At 44.5% G+C, this 18,449-nt stretch overlaps 1 protein-coding gene across 1 annotated transcript in view; it reads right to left on the reverse strand.

Annotated features, from left to right (window-relative positions):
• TMTC1 (transmembrane and tetratricopeptide repeat containing 1) overlaps nucleotides 1-18,449 on the reverse strand; it is a 153,103-nt gene that overhangs the window by 84,094 nt on the left and 50,560 nt on the right. The window contains exons 6-7 of the mRNA XM_014937486.1: nucleotides 9,571-9,652; nucleotides 8,471-8,574 (exon numbers count right to left, since the gene is read on the reverse strand). Of these exons, the coding sequence (XP_014792972.1) occupies nucleotides 8,471-8,574; nucleotides 9,571-9,652 (186 nt within the window). The remainder of the gene's footprint in view (nucleotides 1-8,470; nucleotides 8,575-9,570; nucleotides 9,653-18,449) is intronic.

The following is an 18,449-nucleotide window of genomic DNA, read 5'->3' on the forward strand; positions in this document are numbered from 1 at the left end:
GTGTTGTCATGGCAATCCAGTTTGTTTAGTTTTAAATTTTTTAGTTTAAATGTACTCTTGCGTCCTTTGTTTGAGATACATACAGGATGACTCATATCTAGAACCTGTTGCAGAAAACAACTATCTGAACTGATTACTTCTGCTGCAAAAATGAAAGTACAGGGTGCTACTTAAAGCTATAAACAACAGGGTAGAAAAATACTCAAGGGATTGTCTGTTACCCTTTGTTGTAAGAGAGACTAACAAGCTTGGAAAAACCCTAGTCTCAGCTCTGCCCAACCCAGGCAATCAGAGCACATGAGGATTGTGAGATGAGCTAAAAAAAAAATAATAATACAAGATTTATAGACATTTATGAGGAGTTTTACTTGCTTTTTGATTTTGGAGCATTTCAAGCTTTTTTTTCCACAGCTCCCAGGGACTAAGATTATAGATTTCTTTCTAAAACTGGGCTATGCAAATGATCACAAGACTCAGACCATGCCCCACTGAAGCTGCATGGGAAAGGTGGGGGGCAGTGACCTATTTCTTCCTAGGTGCATATAGGGATGCCACTGACCACCTACACAGTTCTGGGACAACCCACCCCATTCCTGACAAATGGCCTTACCCCCAAAGACCCAGCAGGGTATCCACCTGCAAGTGAAAGACTTTCTTGCACTGGAGATTTCAGCAAGGCAGAGGCAAAATATTCTCCTGGATGGGAAAAAAAATGGCCCTAACTAGAAGACAGGTGATAACAGTGCCCTTAACTGGTATTTGGGGAAATAAAGGGGGTGCTTAAAGAAGAGGGGGATCTGGAACAGAAGCAGAAAGATAATCTTTCAGAAGTCACAGACCTTGTTAATGCTCTTCTGAGAAGAAGACCTGTGCACTGCCAAGGGCTCTGGGAAGTTTCAGTTCACAGTAAGGGTGAGAAGAGCTCCTTTATTAGGGAAAAAAGCTTCTCAGTTGCATTAACAGCTGAGTTACTTTCAGCTCAAGGCTCTCTTCATCCTCTACAAAGCCCTAAAACCAAGCATGTTTGATGAGCTGCTTCACAATAATGTCCTCCTAGGACACACATGGCTGCAATTATAACCAGGTGGTGATATTTAAGGATATTGTCTTAAAATTGTATGTATTTGTGCTTCCCCTGGGGAACTGCCAGTCCAGTCATACCTTCCCACATGAGTTTATTTTCCTGCTCTATATATTGTCAGCCTAAACATTTTCTTTTCATAGCCTTAGAAGAAACATCACACTGTCTATCCAGCACACTCGGTGATGGTGGAGTAAGACTACACAAACAAGCAACAGACAGACAAATCCCAATTTAACATCCAACTGCAAGTACCAGCTAGACAGAAAATACTCCTCACTGGAAGAAGTGCCTTTGCATTCCCTTTCATCAAAACTTTTGCATTTAGGGGGAAAGAGCTGCCAGTCAGTAGAGGATAGGAGTAGGAAAGAGAAAGATACTGATAAACAGGCGGCTGCAACTTGATGAATAGCAAGGCAACTCCTCTGGAAGGGGGGTTTGTGTGCACCAGGGGCACAGGAGGAAAGGCAGACTGTGTTGTCCTCTGTAGCTTCACAGCCTGAAGAGCTTTGATCTAGCCAACGGCTTGCTCTCAGTTGTTTCAACTCTGTGGCTAAGAGTCTGAAATACATCAAATTCTTGACGAGTAGAGACTTTCAAAGAGCCTGTGAATTTCCAGTGAAATCCAAGCCTGCTGTCGGGAGTCTCAGAGATAGAAAACCTGGGACTGATCTTGTACTGTTTTCTGTTTGCAGACCCCCTCGTGCTGTGGGTGGGAGTGTGCCTTGTGATCAAACGTGATCCTCAGCTTGCACCCAACAGCAGCACGCTCCAGAAGTCACGCTCCCGAAAGCCCCCAGCCACCGGTGGGCAACTGCTTCAGAAGAAGCCCACTGAGGCAACAGGGGATGGAGGGTCCTCTGGACAGCCGCTGAGATATTGGTGGCTGATCCTCAGGGAAATTAAAAACCAGACCTCATAAACCTGCTGTGATAATGTTTCTGGAAACGGCCCATTGTACCCCAGAGCATCACCCACCCTGCGCCAGCAGGAGCCAAAGGGATGTCCTGGGCACGCTGCTTTGCTTCAGAGACTGGCGATGGTCTGGCCCTCCTGCGTGGAAGTATTTTGAAAAGCAAAATGCATTTCCTATAGGAGTAAACAGCCATTGCTTTGGCTGCACCCCCTCCGCTCCCTATGTAGGCTTTTGGCCAGGAAGGCTTTTTGTGTAACCAGTGCTTGCAGCAAGCATCATGACCCATTAAAAATGGCTATTAAGCTGATCTCTAAGGCAGCGCTACCTACCTGGGTTTCCTCATTCAACCAAGAAAACTTAACTGAGAGAGATGCTCAATTCTTTCATGTTGCTCTGGGAAAGCAAGTTCCTCTGGGAACCTGCTACTGAAGGATGGCCTTTGCTTCGTAGCACCATCTTCTACATAGGCTTCCCCCTGACCCCAGCCCCCCCTTGGAATAAACAAAATACACTTTACATTTAATGTATGGACTTTCTGGCCTCTGGGTGGGCACGACAGCAATTTGTACCAAAACTGTTGTTCACCCTTTTGCCTAGAAGTCAGTTCTGAGTCCTGCAAGTCTGCGGAGATTACATGTAGGGTTGAAGTTAAGCACCTTTGGGCACACAAAAGAAGGCACTGACAAAACAGGCAGAGCTTTTCCACTCAGGAAGCATGTGCAGGCCTGGCTAATTAAGAACTGATATGTCACAGGTCTCCATTTTAATGCCATTTCCTACCCTAAGGTCAGTAGTAGTACCAGAGTAGTTGCTGCACTTGACTTGTACTGTTTTGGCAGAACTAGCTGGCACGGGGACCTGCTTCTCCAGCACAGGTCCACCCTGTGCCTTTCATTCCCTTTGAAGTTACAACGGGGATGATTAAATGCATTGTTCAGAAAACAGTCACAAATCACTGTGAAAAGGAGTATGCACCAGTTTTTACGTATAAGCATTTCTTCAGCCTTCTGCGGCGCTGAATTCTCATTTACCTGATTGAAACAGCAAAGAAATGCAGAAAGCCAGCTTACAGAGAGAGCAGTTCAACCACAGGACAATGTTATCTCAAGGCAGTCCGAGTAGAAACGCATTAACTATTTAATGCAATACCACAAATAAGCCTGCTTCGCGTTCACAGTGATCAGCCAAAGGACATCACAAGGCAAATCCCAGCAGAAATGGATATAATTTGACTCCTGAAGATAAGAGTTTTAAACAAAACACATTTTCTTAGTTTGAAATTACGGGTGGGATTTAATCTGTTTCACACACCTTGAGACGTGTGGTACAATGGACTTTCCCCTTGCCTTACCGTGGTGTTAGTAATACAATCTGCTTTAGACAGAGGCCTCCTACTTCTCTCCCCTGAAGAACGGCAGAAGAAAGCAACGCTGTGTGAAATGCCTGAAGCATGACAACCCAGCACTCAGCGCCCTGCTAACACTCCAGCTGCACTTCAGTACACTGTTTACCTTAAGCTGGGTAGCTCTCAAAGCCTTCCCAATCACATCCTTCCTCAACTTTCATCCACTACAAGCCAGAATGTTTTAGCAGAGGGTTGGGATTGGTCTTCCTATTGCAACAGCTTACCCATAGCACATTCGTGGATGGCAAGTCGTAATGACTGGAAAATGTGTCTTCTTTAAGGTAGATCACTGGAAAACGTATGTCCTTTCTGCAGCGTATAACAGCCTGTGTGGACAGGCTCTAATAGCAGGGCTTAGGAATAGCAGGATTCTCAACACCTTCATTTCTGCCTCCGCTGAGAAAGGGAATGATGCACTGATTTCATCTTCTCAGATCACCCTTACCAAGCAACACCCTGAAGGACTTGGAAATGTGGCTTTCATTTGTGTCACTGTAAGTTTTAAGGTATTCAGGAATATTAGAAAAATCCAGTACCTTGCAGGGACTTAAGCATTCATATTCTGACTTCCAAAGCATATGTTTGCATCTCCATTCACTTGTAATTTTAAGGACAGTAATTTAGAGATGATTTTTTTTTTTTTCAGACTGAAAAACTGTCACTTTTTCAGCATATTTCATCTTCCAATGGTTAAATAAAACATTATCGGTCTACTTCAATTTATGAATTTGTGTTGTCCAAGATTGGAGACAGGTTACGCAAGACATACAGTCATGTTCTAAGGCCAAACTGGGCCACACCAAAGGGCTGTCAAGATCAGCAGCTTCTCTCCAGCAGTGACCAAGAATTAATGCCAAGCAAAGCATATAAGAACATATTTTTTTTCCAGTTTCTAGCTAGCATGATGTCCCAGAGTTGGATGTGGTTTCTGCATATTTAGTAGCCTGGATTTCTTTTTTTAACTTGGCAAATCTCTCTTTGAGCCTGCATAAACTTTCAGCACACCCACAGCATCCTGCAGGAAGGATCTCCCCAGCTCAACTACCTGTTGCATCTCCTTGACTTGCTTTGAACCTGTCTCCTCTTAGATTCATTTAATACACCTTAGCTTCTATACGCTCCCCTCCTGCACACAGTCATGGATGCATGGACCTCTCTCACACCCTCAGTCATCTAATTTACACTACAAGCATCGTTAAGGGCTGACAAAATCTCACCTCGTTACTCAACACTTTTTCAAACCCGTAACTTACATCTACCCCTAATCTTAGCCACATTTGCCAGCCTCAGGACAAACTGCCCCTGTACAGCTCACCAGCTGAAGCAGCTCACCAGAAATCCTGCAAGAGTTAACAATACTCTTTTGGGTTCATCCTATGTCAGCCAAGACCCCAATTCCAGCTCTAACTTTACGCATTTCACAAAGACTGCCACACATTTCCAAACTACTGCTTTGCTTTTTTATTCCACTCGTTGTCATCAGCCTTCCTCCTAGCCCCACAGAGTTGGCCAAGTCTTGCAGTAACTTTCAACTCTGTAGAAAACCATAACATTTACCCTGGTGAGACATGCACAATAGCCACATTTCCAGCTCAATGAAAATAAAGACGACTGTTTGCAAACTGAAACTCCCATTTCAGCCTTGCATGATCTTCAGAGAGTTACAAAACAACTTGCCCACTGCCTGAGCACTAACTCTTGCTTCATCCATAGTTGAGGTGGTAGCAACCAGCTCAAGATCACCACCCAACACTGTTTTTTCTTTCAGTTTCATGGGACTTCTCCCTTCTGGTCCTGACATCACCCTTAGCTCCTCCACTCCCTTCCTCTCAACTCAACCCAAATTGCAAATAGCATCCTGGCTTTAAACTCAGTGCTGTGACCTAATTCCTGCCTTCAAAACCTCATTAAAAGCTTCTCACACCAACTCTTCATATGCTGCTGCTGTAGGTGTCCACAGTTGAGGAACACACACTGTTTAGCAGCTTCTCTGAGGCTGGACCATAACCACAAACTCTCCCACATCACTAGACAGCCACCAGTTGGGCAAGCATCCACACACACCAGCACCTACTTGGATGCTGAATATCATCAAGCCTCGATGTCCTAGACCCTAACCTAATGTCACACCTAACACCGGGGCCAGCAAATTATATCACCTCCAATCCACCTAACACCATTTATTATTTCCAGCCTGTGGAAATACCAGGCTTTAAAAACAAGCTTATCTCTCCAGCCTCTCTCTGTTCCTTGCATCTAAGCCCTGCACCTCAGCCTAGCCTTCTCGCTGGCCAGACACACAGATCTTCCTGGAAACCAGGCCAACGACACTCAGCCTTGCTGTCTCCATCTGACATCCCAGTCCCGAGCTCATGATGACTGGCACAATGTCATCATGACAAGGCAGAACTTACCCTAAGCTATCATTCATTTTGACTAATCAGTCTTCCCACAGCTCCTCAAGTCTGGCAAGATACAACATTATAAAAAAAAAAAAAAGCAGCTCTCATCTCCAATTTCTCATTTGTAGGTGGACCCCACAGGTCTAACATGAAGAATATTGCCAGCAGCACAGCTGGGCCTATAGCTGGCTCTGAGGCAATTGGGGGTGGGGGGTCACTGACTATATTGAAGTGAAGTGTTAGGGTCTGGGTTCAGGAAAGCAGGTGTTGCTGAGCAAGTCTAATGTGCTGGAATGTGGATCCTGCAGGGTTTCGGTGGTGCATTAATCAGGATAGGCATGTTTTGGCCTCTTTCAGGTTGTTTGGTTGCAAGTTCAACATAGTGGTCAGTTTAAGGTTTGAGTTCAGAAGAACAAGAATTGAAGAAAAGAATGTATAGACAGATTCTGCAGGGACCTCACATCTAAGATGAAGGCTCATGCCAGAAAACTAAGTTTAAGGACAACAGAAGCTTAAGATCCTGCTTCTTTCTATATCCTATCATGCCCAGAGGGTGAGGACAAGGATCACAGAAGGTCAGCAGGGACATGTTGTCAGGGTTCTGATGAGCCTCACCTGGCCCCACACCTAATGCCCATTACTTTAGGAGCCCCATTTCAGCCCTAGCTCCTGGATGGACATTAAACTTATGCTGTAGTTAGCCTGTCTCATGGATGGACCCCCTCAGACTGTCATTTGTCTCTACTCCTGCCTTTTGCGTTTTCTCCTGGAGGGACTTTGGGCCAGTGTTGCAGCCTTGCCTCCAGTTCCACCTCCTGGCTGGACCCTGACCAAGATTCAGAAAATCTACTTCTCAGCTTCTGTTGTCAGGGCCCCTGCCTGATCATCAGCCATGGGAAGTTGGTGCTAGATCAGCAGAGAAGGAACGGAACAGCTAAATTTAACTCTGCATATTAGAAAGCCATGTAATGGCTGGCATCCGGAATTGCAGAAGGGATGGGTTTTCCGGATGGAAGATACAGGCTTCTGGGTAAATTGGCTAAATTGAGGATTAAGACCAAGCTCAGCAGAAGGGGAAGAGCTGGGCTGACTACTGGGTTTTAGAATCCCCCCCAGAACAATAATACTGTTTTTTACTGGCAAGGGTCTCCTTAATTAGATTTGGAGCAGGTAGGTGTTGCTGGACTGCAGGTAAAGCCAGGGCTGTTGCTGATGCCAGGGAGGACCTCAGCCAGCAGAACTCTCATTTGTCTTTCATAAAGCTGTTAATAAAATCCACAGTGCTGATGGTAAAAATAGTCACCGCTTCATACTCTAAGAATGACTTCGTTTTTGCATTTAAAAAAACCTTCCCCTGTCATTACAAGACGTAAAGAGACAAACACACGAAAGGCATCTGCAGCACAGACTATGTAATTGGAATCAGGCCGGGATCATTTATGACTTGATGACCCCCATCTCAGCATAAACATATCAAAAAGGGACAGCAGCAAATCCTTCACGCCGTGCCGCACAGAGTCTGGTATTAATGACTCTGCCAGAAACGCTGCGAACAGATCAGAGCTTTCCAAGTCAGACAACGTGCTTCCTGGAAGCACTTTTAGCCTTGACGGTAATAGGAGCTGTTGTCACATTATCATAAAGGTCTCCCAAATGAGATCCAGTCCGACTCCGCAGCAGATGTTGAATAAGGATTGCTTGATCTTAACCTGTGTCTCAGCTGCAATTCCACAGTTGGAATGAGGAGCCAGAAAGTGACACAGAGGAGGACTGCTCCCATTTGTGTTTGAGGAACCATGAAATTCCTCCAGAAAGCTCCAAAGTGTCCTTCCCCAGTTCAGTAGCAAACCAGAGCAGTTATGCACATGGCCCTGCCTTAAGAGGAAATCAACTTCCTACCACCTTCTCAGAGCACTGGTCTGGTTAGGTCTGGAGGGAAGAGCTAAGCCACATCTGCCACCGCCTTTGCTGGGCTGGCCCAGAGGAATGTGGTATCACCTAACCACACACCAGGTTCCCAAGCAAGGAAAAAAGAAAAAACCATAACATTTTACCAAATTTAAGCATTTACCTATCTTTAAAAAAAAAAAAAAGTGATAAAATAACAAAAATCTATTAACACAAATTTTAGGTCTGCTGTTTCTAATCAATCCATGGCAGCTCATCCTATACTCAGGCAGAGCTGTGCAGTACTCTGTGCCACCAGGGTCCTGCCTTCAGCCTTCACTGATCAGCCATCAATATTCCACCTACAGGCATGATCATCCCCCATTTATCCAAACTTTAGCTGAAGCCAAAACTCTGAACGCTTGCATCCCATACAGCAGGAACAGCCAGTTTTAAGGTTTAGGATTAGGCTTCAGTCACTGGGCTTTCCAGTCCTGTGCTCAAGCAATTAAATTTCTTTGGGCTTTGCATAAAAATAAGCTCACATTTTTCAGTAAGAAAGCATCTGTAAGATAACTCTACAGGACCCAGAGCGTGCTTTGGGGGTTCAAATAATGCTGGTTGCTTTTTATTCTAGACAGAGTGATAAGGAGAAGTAATTGAGTAAAAACAACAAAACAAGTTTTCTCATTTGCCATCTGTAAAACATTTTAGCACAGGGAAAAAATAACGTCAAGACCACACTTTTGAAATCTTTCGTTTGATTAGTGGCATCGTACCTCGTCAGTAAATACGGTGAGAACGAAGCTGGATTGTCCTGCTCCGAAAACATCGGCATGGATCCTCCCATTATCCAGAGGCGGAAATACAACACGAGAATCACCTTCAAAGAAGAGCATCTCAGTCAGCAGTGCACTACTAAGAAGAACTAAGCCCCCAGCTAATATTTTGTTGTGATAGCTCTCCCTGCTCTGCTCTGTGCCTAGAAGGGAGTCGGCTCAGCGCTTTAGGCAAAATTCAATTTTGCTACCCTATGCAGGGTGACAAACGTGCCGACCCTCAGCACTGACAGCACGCTCTGCTGTTGTGTCCCCCCAATTTTGTGTGTGTGTTACTGACAGCAATGGGCATATCTCTGCTACCCACAACAGAGGGAAGATTTGGAAGGACAAATCCCTCGCCCTGCTGCGGCTCAGACTGCAGAGTTTTGCTATTGACCTCTACCTAAATACAGAGGGGAAAAACGTGGCTGATGTCTTAACAGCTATTATTCTTCACTCGTGCTGGCATAGGGATAAGGGCAAGCTCCACTGGTGTTTCTCGTGCTGCGTAAACCTAATCCCTGGAAGGACTTCCTGCGGGCTGGCACTCCTCTGCTTTTCTGGGAGCCACTTGTCAAGGGACAAGCAAGGGGATCCGGCTCCTAGAGCAGCACAGGGAGCCTCACACTCAGCAAACCCCCGTGGAGGGGCTGGTTTTCTCTCCTGCAACATGTCAAGTCCTGCTTGGAGCACGCCCTGCAGCACAGATTTGCAGGCAGAGCTTTTCTTGTGACTCTTCCCAAGCCCTGCCCTGAAACTAACATCACACCATTGATAAGTCAGCCCAGCGCCAGAGAGTTCCCCTGTATTTAGGGCAGGAAATACTTGCAGATGATTACACAGTTTTAAGGGCAACTATTATAAATTAAAAGAGAATTTGAACTGAAAACAGCAATATTCTTGTCTCTGCCCAGCTGAAGTTTTCTACACTATTTTCCAAGACTAACTTTGTATTAAGATCTACCATCTAAGCCTTCCGAGCCTTTTGGGATACCACCACACAATGCCCATTCTCATCACATACACAGAAAGACACGGGCAGGTCCATTTGTACTTACGTAGCTTATCACCAAAGCAGCTCTCTTCAAAAAAGGCCTTGCCGTATACAAGAAATTCTGGTTGTTATTTGCAGTCAGGTAGCTGAAATACAAGGAAGCAAATATTTGTTGAAATGCTTTGAAACAGTAACTCTTTTTTCAAACTGGAAAAAAAAAGCTGCACATTGTTTTAACTGCCCTAAACTAACATGCAGTAATAATGACATCACTCTTACTCTTCAAAGCTCTTTCCACATGACTTAAGCAAAACATTGAGACCACTTCAAATAATACATGCTATAATACATTAATACATTGCAATTTCCCCATCAAAATCTGGGTTTGTTTTGCCGCCTTTTTTTTATAAACAATTATCAATTAACTCCTATCAATTAAATCCTTAATCCTCAGAAAAACCCCATGTGTGTGTCACTGAGATTGCTGTCTTCAGACTCCCAGAAGACTGCACCGAGATGCGTTTTTAAAAGGTCACCCAAACAAAGCAATTAAATTTTAGGCCATGATTAAAATGCAAACACTCCTCGTTCCCAGCTCTCTGCTCAGTCTCTAGAGATGGGAATAACTGTCTAGCAGAAATGAACTTATTTTAAGCATTATTTTTTTTTTTTAAGTGTATTTTGCACGCTTAAGTTTCATTATAAGTCTGCTGACAAGGTATTATGATAATTAACTGCACAGAGACAAACACACAGGTGGCAATTGTAGGAGCATTCATAAAAACCTTCCTGTTTCTCAATGAGTAAAATTAAACTATACCTGGAGCCAAAACTACGCATTTATTTTAATATAGAGTGGAAGCACTTGCCAAATTCTAAGGAGCTTTCTTAATATAACAAACGATGCCATACCTATGACATTAATTCAAGGATAATTCCATTTCTATTGAACTTACAGAGGCCTCATCATTGTAATAAAGTGATAAGAAACAAAAAAAAATACAGAAGAGACAACACTAATATTTTATGCATATAGGAGCTAGTAAACTACTGGGAAAAAAAGACAAATAATTTTAAGAAGTTATAAATATCATGTAAACAAAATAAATTCAGAAGGAAAACATTTGCAGGTTCCTCTGTGTAACATACAATCAGTACTGGGATACTCAATTTAAATGATTTACAAAAACTGCAGCATGAATCACCACATCTGCATGCAAGTTACCTTTTCAAGCATGAAGGCATCATACCCTTCTCCTGTGAACACCTAGCATATAAAACGCATCTTATTTCCTCTCCAAATTCCTCAAGACAGTCTATCATCTAATTGCTTCCACCCTTCAAGTCTTCGAAAAAACAAGATTGCAGCACTTCCTAGTACTGCTAAGAGTCTTCAATATCTGGCTTTTTGTTCAAATTTTCTATAGTAGGAAGTTTGCAAGCCTGGTCACCATGGCAAGATGGAGAAAAGATTACACTGCAGACAAAAGCACCAAGGGCAAAGCCAGCAAGAAACAGAGGCAGCACTTAACAAAACGAAAGAAGTACATCTGGGTGTTCTCTACAAAATATCTGCTCTTCAGAAAACCTTCTCTAACTGTCGTGCCTAAAACTTAGGAACTGAACCATACATTGTAGAGCAAGCCAGATGACTTTCCGTCTTTGGTGTCTACTTATTTACAAATGTTGACATTTAAGCACCGAATCTGAATTAAATGTCAGACTAGTCTTCAAGGGCTGAACTCCTCAAAGTGCAAAGCTTTTTGAGCCCCCACTGATTTTAATCAGGCTCCAGCAAGTACAAGCGAGATGAAACTAAGCCTTCAGCTTTCTCTCTCCATGAAAGGTCAGGTTGGCCTTCAAGTGTTCACCATGGCCCTGCTCCAAAAGCCCACCGGAGCCAAAGGGAAAGACTCTCAGTGACTTTAATAGCATTTGGATCAAACCCCGGTCTTTTGTTCCCTACTGGCACCTTTTATGAAACTCAACCCCCTCGTGATTTGCAGCAGGAACAGAAGTGTTGGGTTGCACTTTGTTTATGTTTTTATGGGTGGAGGGAGGAGAGCCCTCTATTAATCACACTGCCTGACTCTTTTCAAGAACCTATTTGCACTCGATTGTAGTTTTAACTAACTGCAACACATTGAGCAGAAATTTTCCATTACAAATATTTGCTTTAGGTGGAAGTATTCTGGGAAAAGATCAGCCAGAACAGTACAGCTTTTTCTCCAAGACTTCAATTGGAGACAGAGGAGCGCTTTTATCGGTCAAGAAGTCTGTCAACTTCATCCTTGAGCAACGGCATCGCCTTGCACCAGTGATCTGAAACTCTTGAGGCAGCTGTCATCTCTGGGCCATGTGTTTGCCACCCTCTAGAACAGCCAAGCTCGGGGGGCAGCAGCTGCAGGGAGGTGGGGGCATGCAGAACCCCTTGCTTTGTCATGCTCAGTGGGGATCTGGCTTTTAGCAGATCAAGTTTGCATCAAAGATGTTCCACCTGGAACAACTGCTAGGGACAACACGCCATTTGTGAAGGCAGCCATCCAGCAACAAGGGTAAACTTCATTTCAGGCTACTGAGGCTCAGGTCTGGAGACCACCATGGAGCACAGAGGAACCCTCATTATTGCCATCCCTCTGGCTTCTCTCAAACCTGGCCTGGAGAACATTAAAGCCAGAAAATGAATGTGTACGGAAGGCAGTAGTTGCTTTCTCATCCTTGGCAGAACAATGCAGGAATGCTTGCTCTTTAAACATCTCGATTTTGAGGCTTTTTGTCTGCCTATCAGCAACTAAAATGCTGCCCACATCTTGCACCTTTCCTTGCAGAAAGCACATCATGATGCAAGCTACCAGACACAGTTTCAAGGCATGAGCTTATCTGCAAGTCAAAGTTAATTTGAATCCACTGAATTGCAGGGTAGCTCTGGCCACTGGTAGCTCAGGCCTTTAGAAAGAACCTCAGAAAATCCTGCCAAGCCCCTCACAGTTTATGTTGTGGAGCAGTAACATCTCCAGGATAAAAATAAAAAAAAGAAGAAACTCCTGCACTGACACCAACTGGAAATCACCACCCTGTCCTAGAGAGCAGATGGGCAGCGAGCAAGAAGGAACCAGAATGAACCCGATGGGTAGCTGGGAATGGGTGAAGGAAGAGAGTTCAGAGGGCCCTGAGCTTCCTGATCCTTCCTCAAAAACCTTTTTCCTACTTTGCAGCTTCAGTTAAGAAGTGTTTATTTCCACCATAGTTCAACGAAGAAGCAAAGCTTTTCCCATTGCTGGAAGGTACTGTCCTGAAGTCTGTTCTAGAAACCACAAAAGATAAAGTGGTTCATTGCCTGGCAATCCAGCTGTCTGCCCGTCGGATCAACCTGTGGGAGCGGCAGACACATAGGGGTTGTGCTTGATGCACCAAAGCTCTACAAGAACCACGTGGCTTCCTGGAGTACCTTACTGAGGCTACTGGTTGCTTCAGGGAAGGTAACTAATAAAACCTCTCATGTCTGGTGCAGGAGAAGAACAATGCACAGTTTATGTATTAAAACCAAATGAACCTGGATGAGGAAGTTTGCTAAACATCAGACAGCACCTAAAATGTAGCAGCTTTTTTTTTTTTTAACACATACAATAGCAGCTTGCAAACACATCTAAAGTTACGTTGAACTTTGCTCAGACAACCTTCAGATCAGCCAAAACTCCTTATTTTGTCTTTAGCTAGAATAATCAAAGAACTGACTATTACAACAGTTTAACTCTTTTATACCCATTTTAAACAGCTGCCTCCTATAAAGTCATTTACAGGTCAGATTTCTAGGCGTTTGCCAACCCCACCAGGCTGCCAAACATCCCACTGTTCCTGGGAACCACTCCCTATCACCTTCTCCACCCCAACCAGTGTAATGTGGCTCCCCACACCAAAACACACACACACACACACACACACACACACACACAACCTGGCCTGGAGAACATTAAAGCCAGAAAATGAATGTGTACGGAAGGCAGTAGTTGCTTTCTCATCCTTGGCAGAACAATGCAGGAATGCTTGCTCTTTAAACATCTCGATTTTGAGGCTTTTTGTCTGCCTATCAGCAACTAAAATGCTGCCCACATCTTGCACCTTTCCTTGCAGAAAGCACATCATGATGCAAGCTACCAGACACAGTTTCAAGGCATGAGCTTATCTGCAAGTCAAAGTTAATTTGAATCCACTGAATTGCAGGGTAGCTCTGGCCACTGGTAGCTCAGGCCTTTAGAAAGAACCTCAGAAAATCCTGCCAAGCCCCTCACAGTTTATGTTGTGGAGCAGTAACATCTCCAGGATAAAAATAAAAAAAAGAAGAAACTCCTGCACTGACACCAACTGGAAATCACCACCCTGTCCTAGAGAGCAGATGGGCAGCGAGCAAGAAGGAACCAGAATGAACCCGATGGGTAGCTGGGAATGGGTGAAGGAAGAGAGTTCAGAGGGCCCTGAGCTTCCTGATCCTTCCTCAAAAACCTTTTTCCTACTTTGCAGCTTCAGTTAAGAAGTGTTTATTTCCACCATAGTTCAACGAAGAAGCAAAGCTTTTCCCATTGCTGGAAGGTACTGTCCTGAAGTCTGTTCTAGAAACCACAAAAGATAAAGTGGTTCATTGCCTGGCAATCCAGCTGTCTGCCCGTCGGATCAACCTGTGGGAGCGGCAGACACATAGGGGTTGTGCTTGATGCACCAAAGCTCTACAAGAACCACGTGGCTTCCTGGAGTACCTTACTGAGGCTACTGGTTGCTTCAGGGAAGGTAACTAATAAAACCTCTCATGTCTGGTGCAGGAGAAGAACAATGCACAGTTTATGTATTAAAACCAAATGAACCTGGATGAGGAAGTTTGCTAAACATCAGACAGCACCTAAAATGTAGCAGCTTTTTTTTTTTTTAACACATACAATAGCAGCTTGCAAACACATCTAAAGTTACGTTGAACTTTGCTCAGACAACCTTCAGATCAGCCAAAACTCCTTATTTTGTCTTTAGCTAGAATAATCAAAGAACTGACTATTACAACAGTTTAACTCTTTTATACCCATTTTAAACAGCTGCCTCCTATAAAGTCATTTACAGGTCAGATTTCTAGGCGTTTGCCAACCCCACCAGGCTGCCAAACATCCCACTGTTCCTGGGAACCACTCCCTATCACCTTCTCCACCCCAACCAGTGTAATGTGGCTCCCCACACCAAAACACACACACACACACACACACACACACACACATTCATTCCCACACGAGAGCAGGCGTGGGAAGTCTGTAGATTTTAAAACCACATTGATGGTTAGCTCCACACAGCAAGGAGCAGGCAAACATTTCAAGGTGTGGGTCTCCCAGATTTTCACAATGAAATGATAAAATTAGAGGAGGCGAACCAGATCGCCAGGTTTGCTAAACAAGTGTGAAAAGAGCCCATTTGGGCAGAGGTTCCACCTCTGCTTCGTGCCAGCTACCCCGCAAAGCAACCCAGCATGTAATTGCCTACTTGCTATCTTTTAAAAGACTTTCAGGAATACTCCCTAAAGCAACCAGAATCACAACAAACAATAAATCCAAGAAATGCTTAATAATGCAGGGACTTCTCTCGCGCAGTTCGAGCGGAGGCCAAGACAGATATTTGGCAGCTCCGGCTTCCTGAAAAGCACGGCTCATCCTGAAGTCAATTACATCATCAGGGCACTCGGAGGTTTTATAATTGAAGACAGCAGGGTAGGTGGCCTAGTAAAACTCAATACCGTGCAGTTTACAGGAATGTAAACTTTGCTGGTACCAGATGGACTCTGTGTTAAGCAAAACAAACTTCCCTAAGAAGCAGGCAGCTTTTTTAATTTGCCTGTACCACTGGAGGCATCGAGAGTTTACAGGAAGGAGCAGGGCAGCTCCTCAGCATCCATTCATTGCCACAGCTGGGTGAGCTTATCGCAGCCGATATTGGCAACACGTTGATCCCACCTTCAGCTGACTCAGCTTTGCTATAAAACACGAACTCGCTCTTGTGTTCTCTTTGAAGGCTTTCTTAAGGGAAACGAACAAAGAATTAAGATGTATGATGGATGCTCCCCATCAGGGACATGTAAAAGACCAACACCAGTACACAGAAGAACAACCTTTGGTATTTCAAAAACTCGTTTTGGCCAGGTCCCTCCACTGTGAGAAGATCATTGCTCCCATTTATATTCTTCTCAGGAAACATATCCAATTCCCAGCAGCCGCCAGTGCTCTGAATGAGCACTTTCAGAACCCTAATAGGGGGTTTCCCTCAAGGAAACCATTTCAAGGATGAGTATAAAAGCAAGGCTGTCAACTTATTTTTAATTATTGATAACAGTAAGACACCTCTAATCGAGACATTTTTCAAGAATGGGCTATTTTAATTGAATGTCAGAGTTTCAGATCATTGGTAAATGCAAATCTAATTCCAAACCAGTTAGACAGACTCCTCTCTTGAGAATGCACAAGTTTAACAGGAGCCATATTTTGTCTGTAGGGACCACCTTATCTTTTCGTACCTAAGGATGACCTCCTTATAATCTCTCCAGCCAGCTACATCTCATATTGGAGAAGTAGCATTTCAAACTAGCTCAGCCTGTATTCCTCCTTGAGGACAACCACCGAGGGCCAAGTGTCTGTGGCATCCCAAGGAGAAAACAGAAGGGAAAAATCCATTGTGGAGTAAAAATATTGAATAAAAAAAGAAAAAACCAATACATTCCAGACATGTCTGGATTTTTAACTTGCTTAAAATACCTGTCAATGCAAGGAAATAAAATATAAGTCGTAGCTACAGGTTTTGCAAGGGAGAAGGACAAGCTCTCCTTCTTCCCTCTTTATGAGCAGTCCTGACATTCCCTGCAGCATGTGTGGCATCCTTGTTCCTTATCTCCCTGGAGAGCCCTAAACCCCAGCCACCACTACCCACACAGACCCAGACGCATAAACACACACAAACAGAAACGGTTTTACAGGCTCTTCAGGGGACCATAGAGAGATTTTATGAAAGTCACAACTGTTTTAACTCATTTCCACTGATAGCGGCACATATTCTTCATGTATATTTTCAGGTGTGACGACAAATTTAGGGTTCTTGCTGCTTAATGGATTTTCAGGGAAAGCAGAGCACGGCATAACTGCATTGCCATACACAGCAGAGAAGGCAACCCCACTCACCAAGCAGAGGCCAAGACAGGTATGGCTTTCACTTATTCTTTTAGGCAATACATATCTCATTTTGCGTGGGATGAAAGTGGAGGAAGAAGACTGGGAGGAACAGGGGAAGGAGGGGAGGGAGGCACAGTAAGAGATCAGGAACAGAAAGAGGGAAAATAAAAAGGGAAAGTAGCAAAATGCACTTAACGGATCAAAGATGTGACCAAAAAGATGAAAAAGGGCTTCCCTTCATACCAGACATTCCACCGACGCGACGAGGAGACAAGGTGGAGCAGGGCTAACAGGAAAAATAAGACCTCATCAAAGCATGGCCACCTTCCGCCACATCTCAGGAAACAGAAGTACTAAGCCTGCAATTTAAAGCTTCCATCAAGTTCAGCCATTTGATTTCCTCTGCATCACACACACCTGAGGCACTGAAATCCACCATTAGGCTCGTTATTCCCTATCCCAGGCCAGCTGAAGGCTGGTGTAAAGGTATTTCAAGTTACTGCATTATAAGCAGCACTGATGGCAGCTTTGGCTGCTCCCTGCATTGAACTACAAACCCCTATTCTCAGCTCCTTGTTCTTTTGACAAGCTTTATTTTTTTCATTCAGGCTGAAAGTTTTCCCTTCCAGGAGCTCGTGTCAAGCTGAAATTGTTTTCTTCCTTGATAGTCTCAGGTTAAACAGTTAGGCTGCTCCTGAAAAAGCAATTAGAGAGATTTGCCCGTGTCCACAAAGTTGTGCAAACACTTTACTGGGAAAACTTCAGTGGTTCTATACTTCAGAGCAGGGATTTGAAATTTAGCAGAGGGACCGCAGAGATGCGCCTGTGGTTGCTTTCAGGGACAACTCACTCCACTTCTGAGCACGTGACAAGCCACTGGCAGGGAAAAAAAAAGAATAATCTCCATTTGCAATGCTCACTAGAGATTTCTATCAACTGCTCATGGTCTCCAGCCCTACAAAACAGCATCTATCAGGGGCCTGCAGGAACAGCACCAGGCTCTTCTTGCTCCTGCAAAGCCACTGAGATACATGATTCTCTCCTACAACGCCGGTTTCCAGCCTGGAGGAGATCATTTGCTTGGGCTGCAGAGGGCTGAAAATTTGTGGCTGAAGAAGAGTCTATGTGAGTATGTGTTAAGAGGAAGAGCAGGGATAAAAGAGAAAGAAGGGAAGGCAGGCACGAGGAGCAAATGAATGGGAGCAAAGAGGAGCCAGGACTGGAGAGAAAGGAAGAGAAAGATGGAGATACAGGGAAACGTCAAAGATCCAGGGTCAGTATCCAAGAAATCTGCTGGCACTGGAGCTCCATTCTCTTGTCCCCAGTGAGCACTCAGGAGCTGGACTGCTGCACCAGAGGCAGGAAAGAGCCGGCATTCCCCAGAGCAGCTCAGCTTAAGAAAGCAGCTGTACTTTGATGAACCCATCTAGCAGGAGCAGATGGACTCAAAACCACAGAGAACATTCAGAACTCCAACTGACTGCTGCCTTTGCGTCTTCACACCGAAAAGAGGTGGTAGCTTTCCAATAGAGTCTTCTCCAAAAGGCAGCACAATGCCCATGGGGAACACACACACGCTCTGTAGAGAGCCAGGCTTGGTAAAGGGGTCTGCTTGCGTGCAAGGCAGGGAGTCTGTGGTCTGCAAGGTATCTAAAACACGCTCCCTAACCACAAAAAACTCGCTGACTTGCCGGCTTTTATGGGAAGAGAGGAGGAGGTTCTCCTCCGTTCATGCACAAGGCTCCGTTATTGTGAG

Source organism: Calidris pugnax, unplaced genomic scaffold (genome assembly GCF_001431845.1).
Source record: "Calidris pugnax isolate Ruff unplaced genomic scaffold, ASM143184v1 scaffold1, whole genome shotgun sequence".
In the NCBI taxonomy this organism is placed as follows: domain Eukaryota; kingdom Metazoa; phylum Chordata; class Aves; order Charadriiformes; family Scolopacidae; genus Calidris; species Calidris pugnax.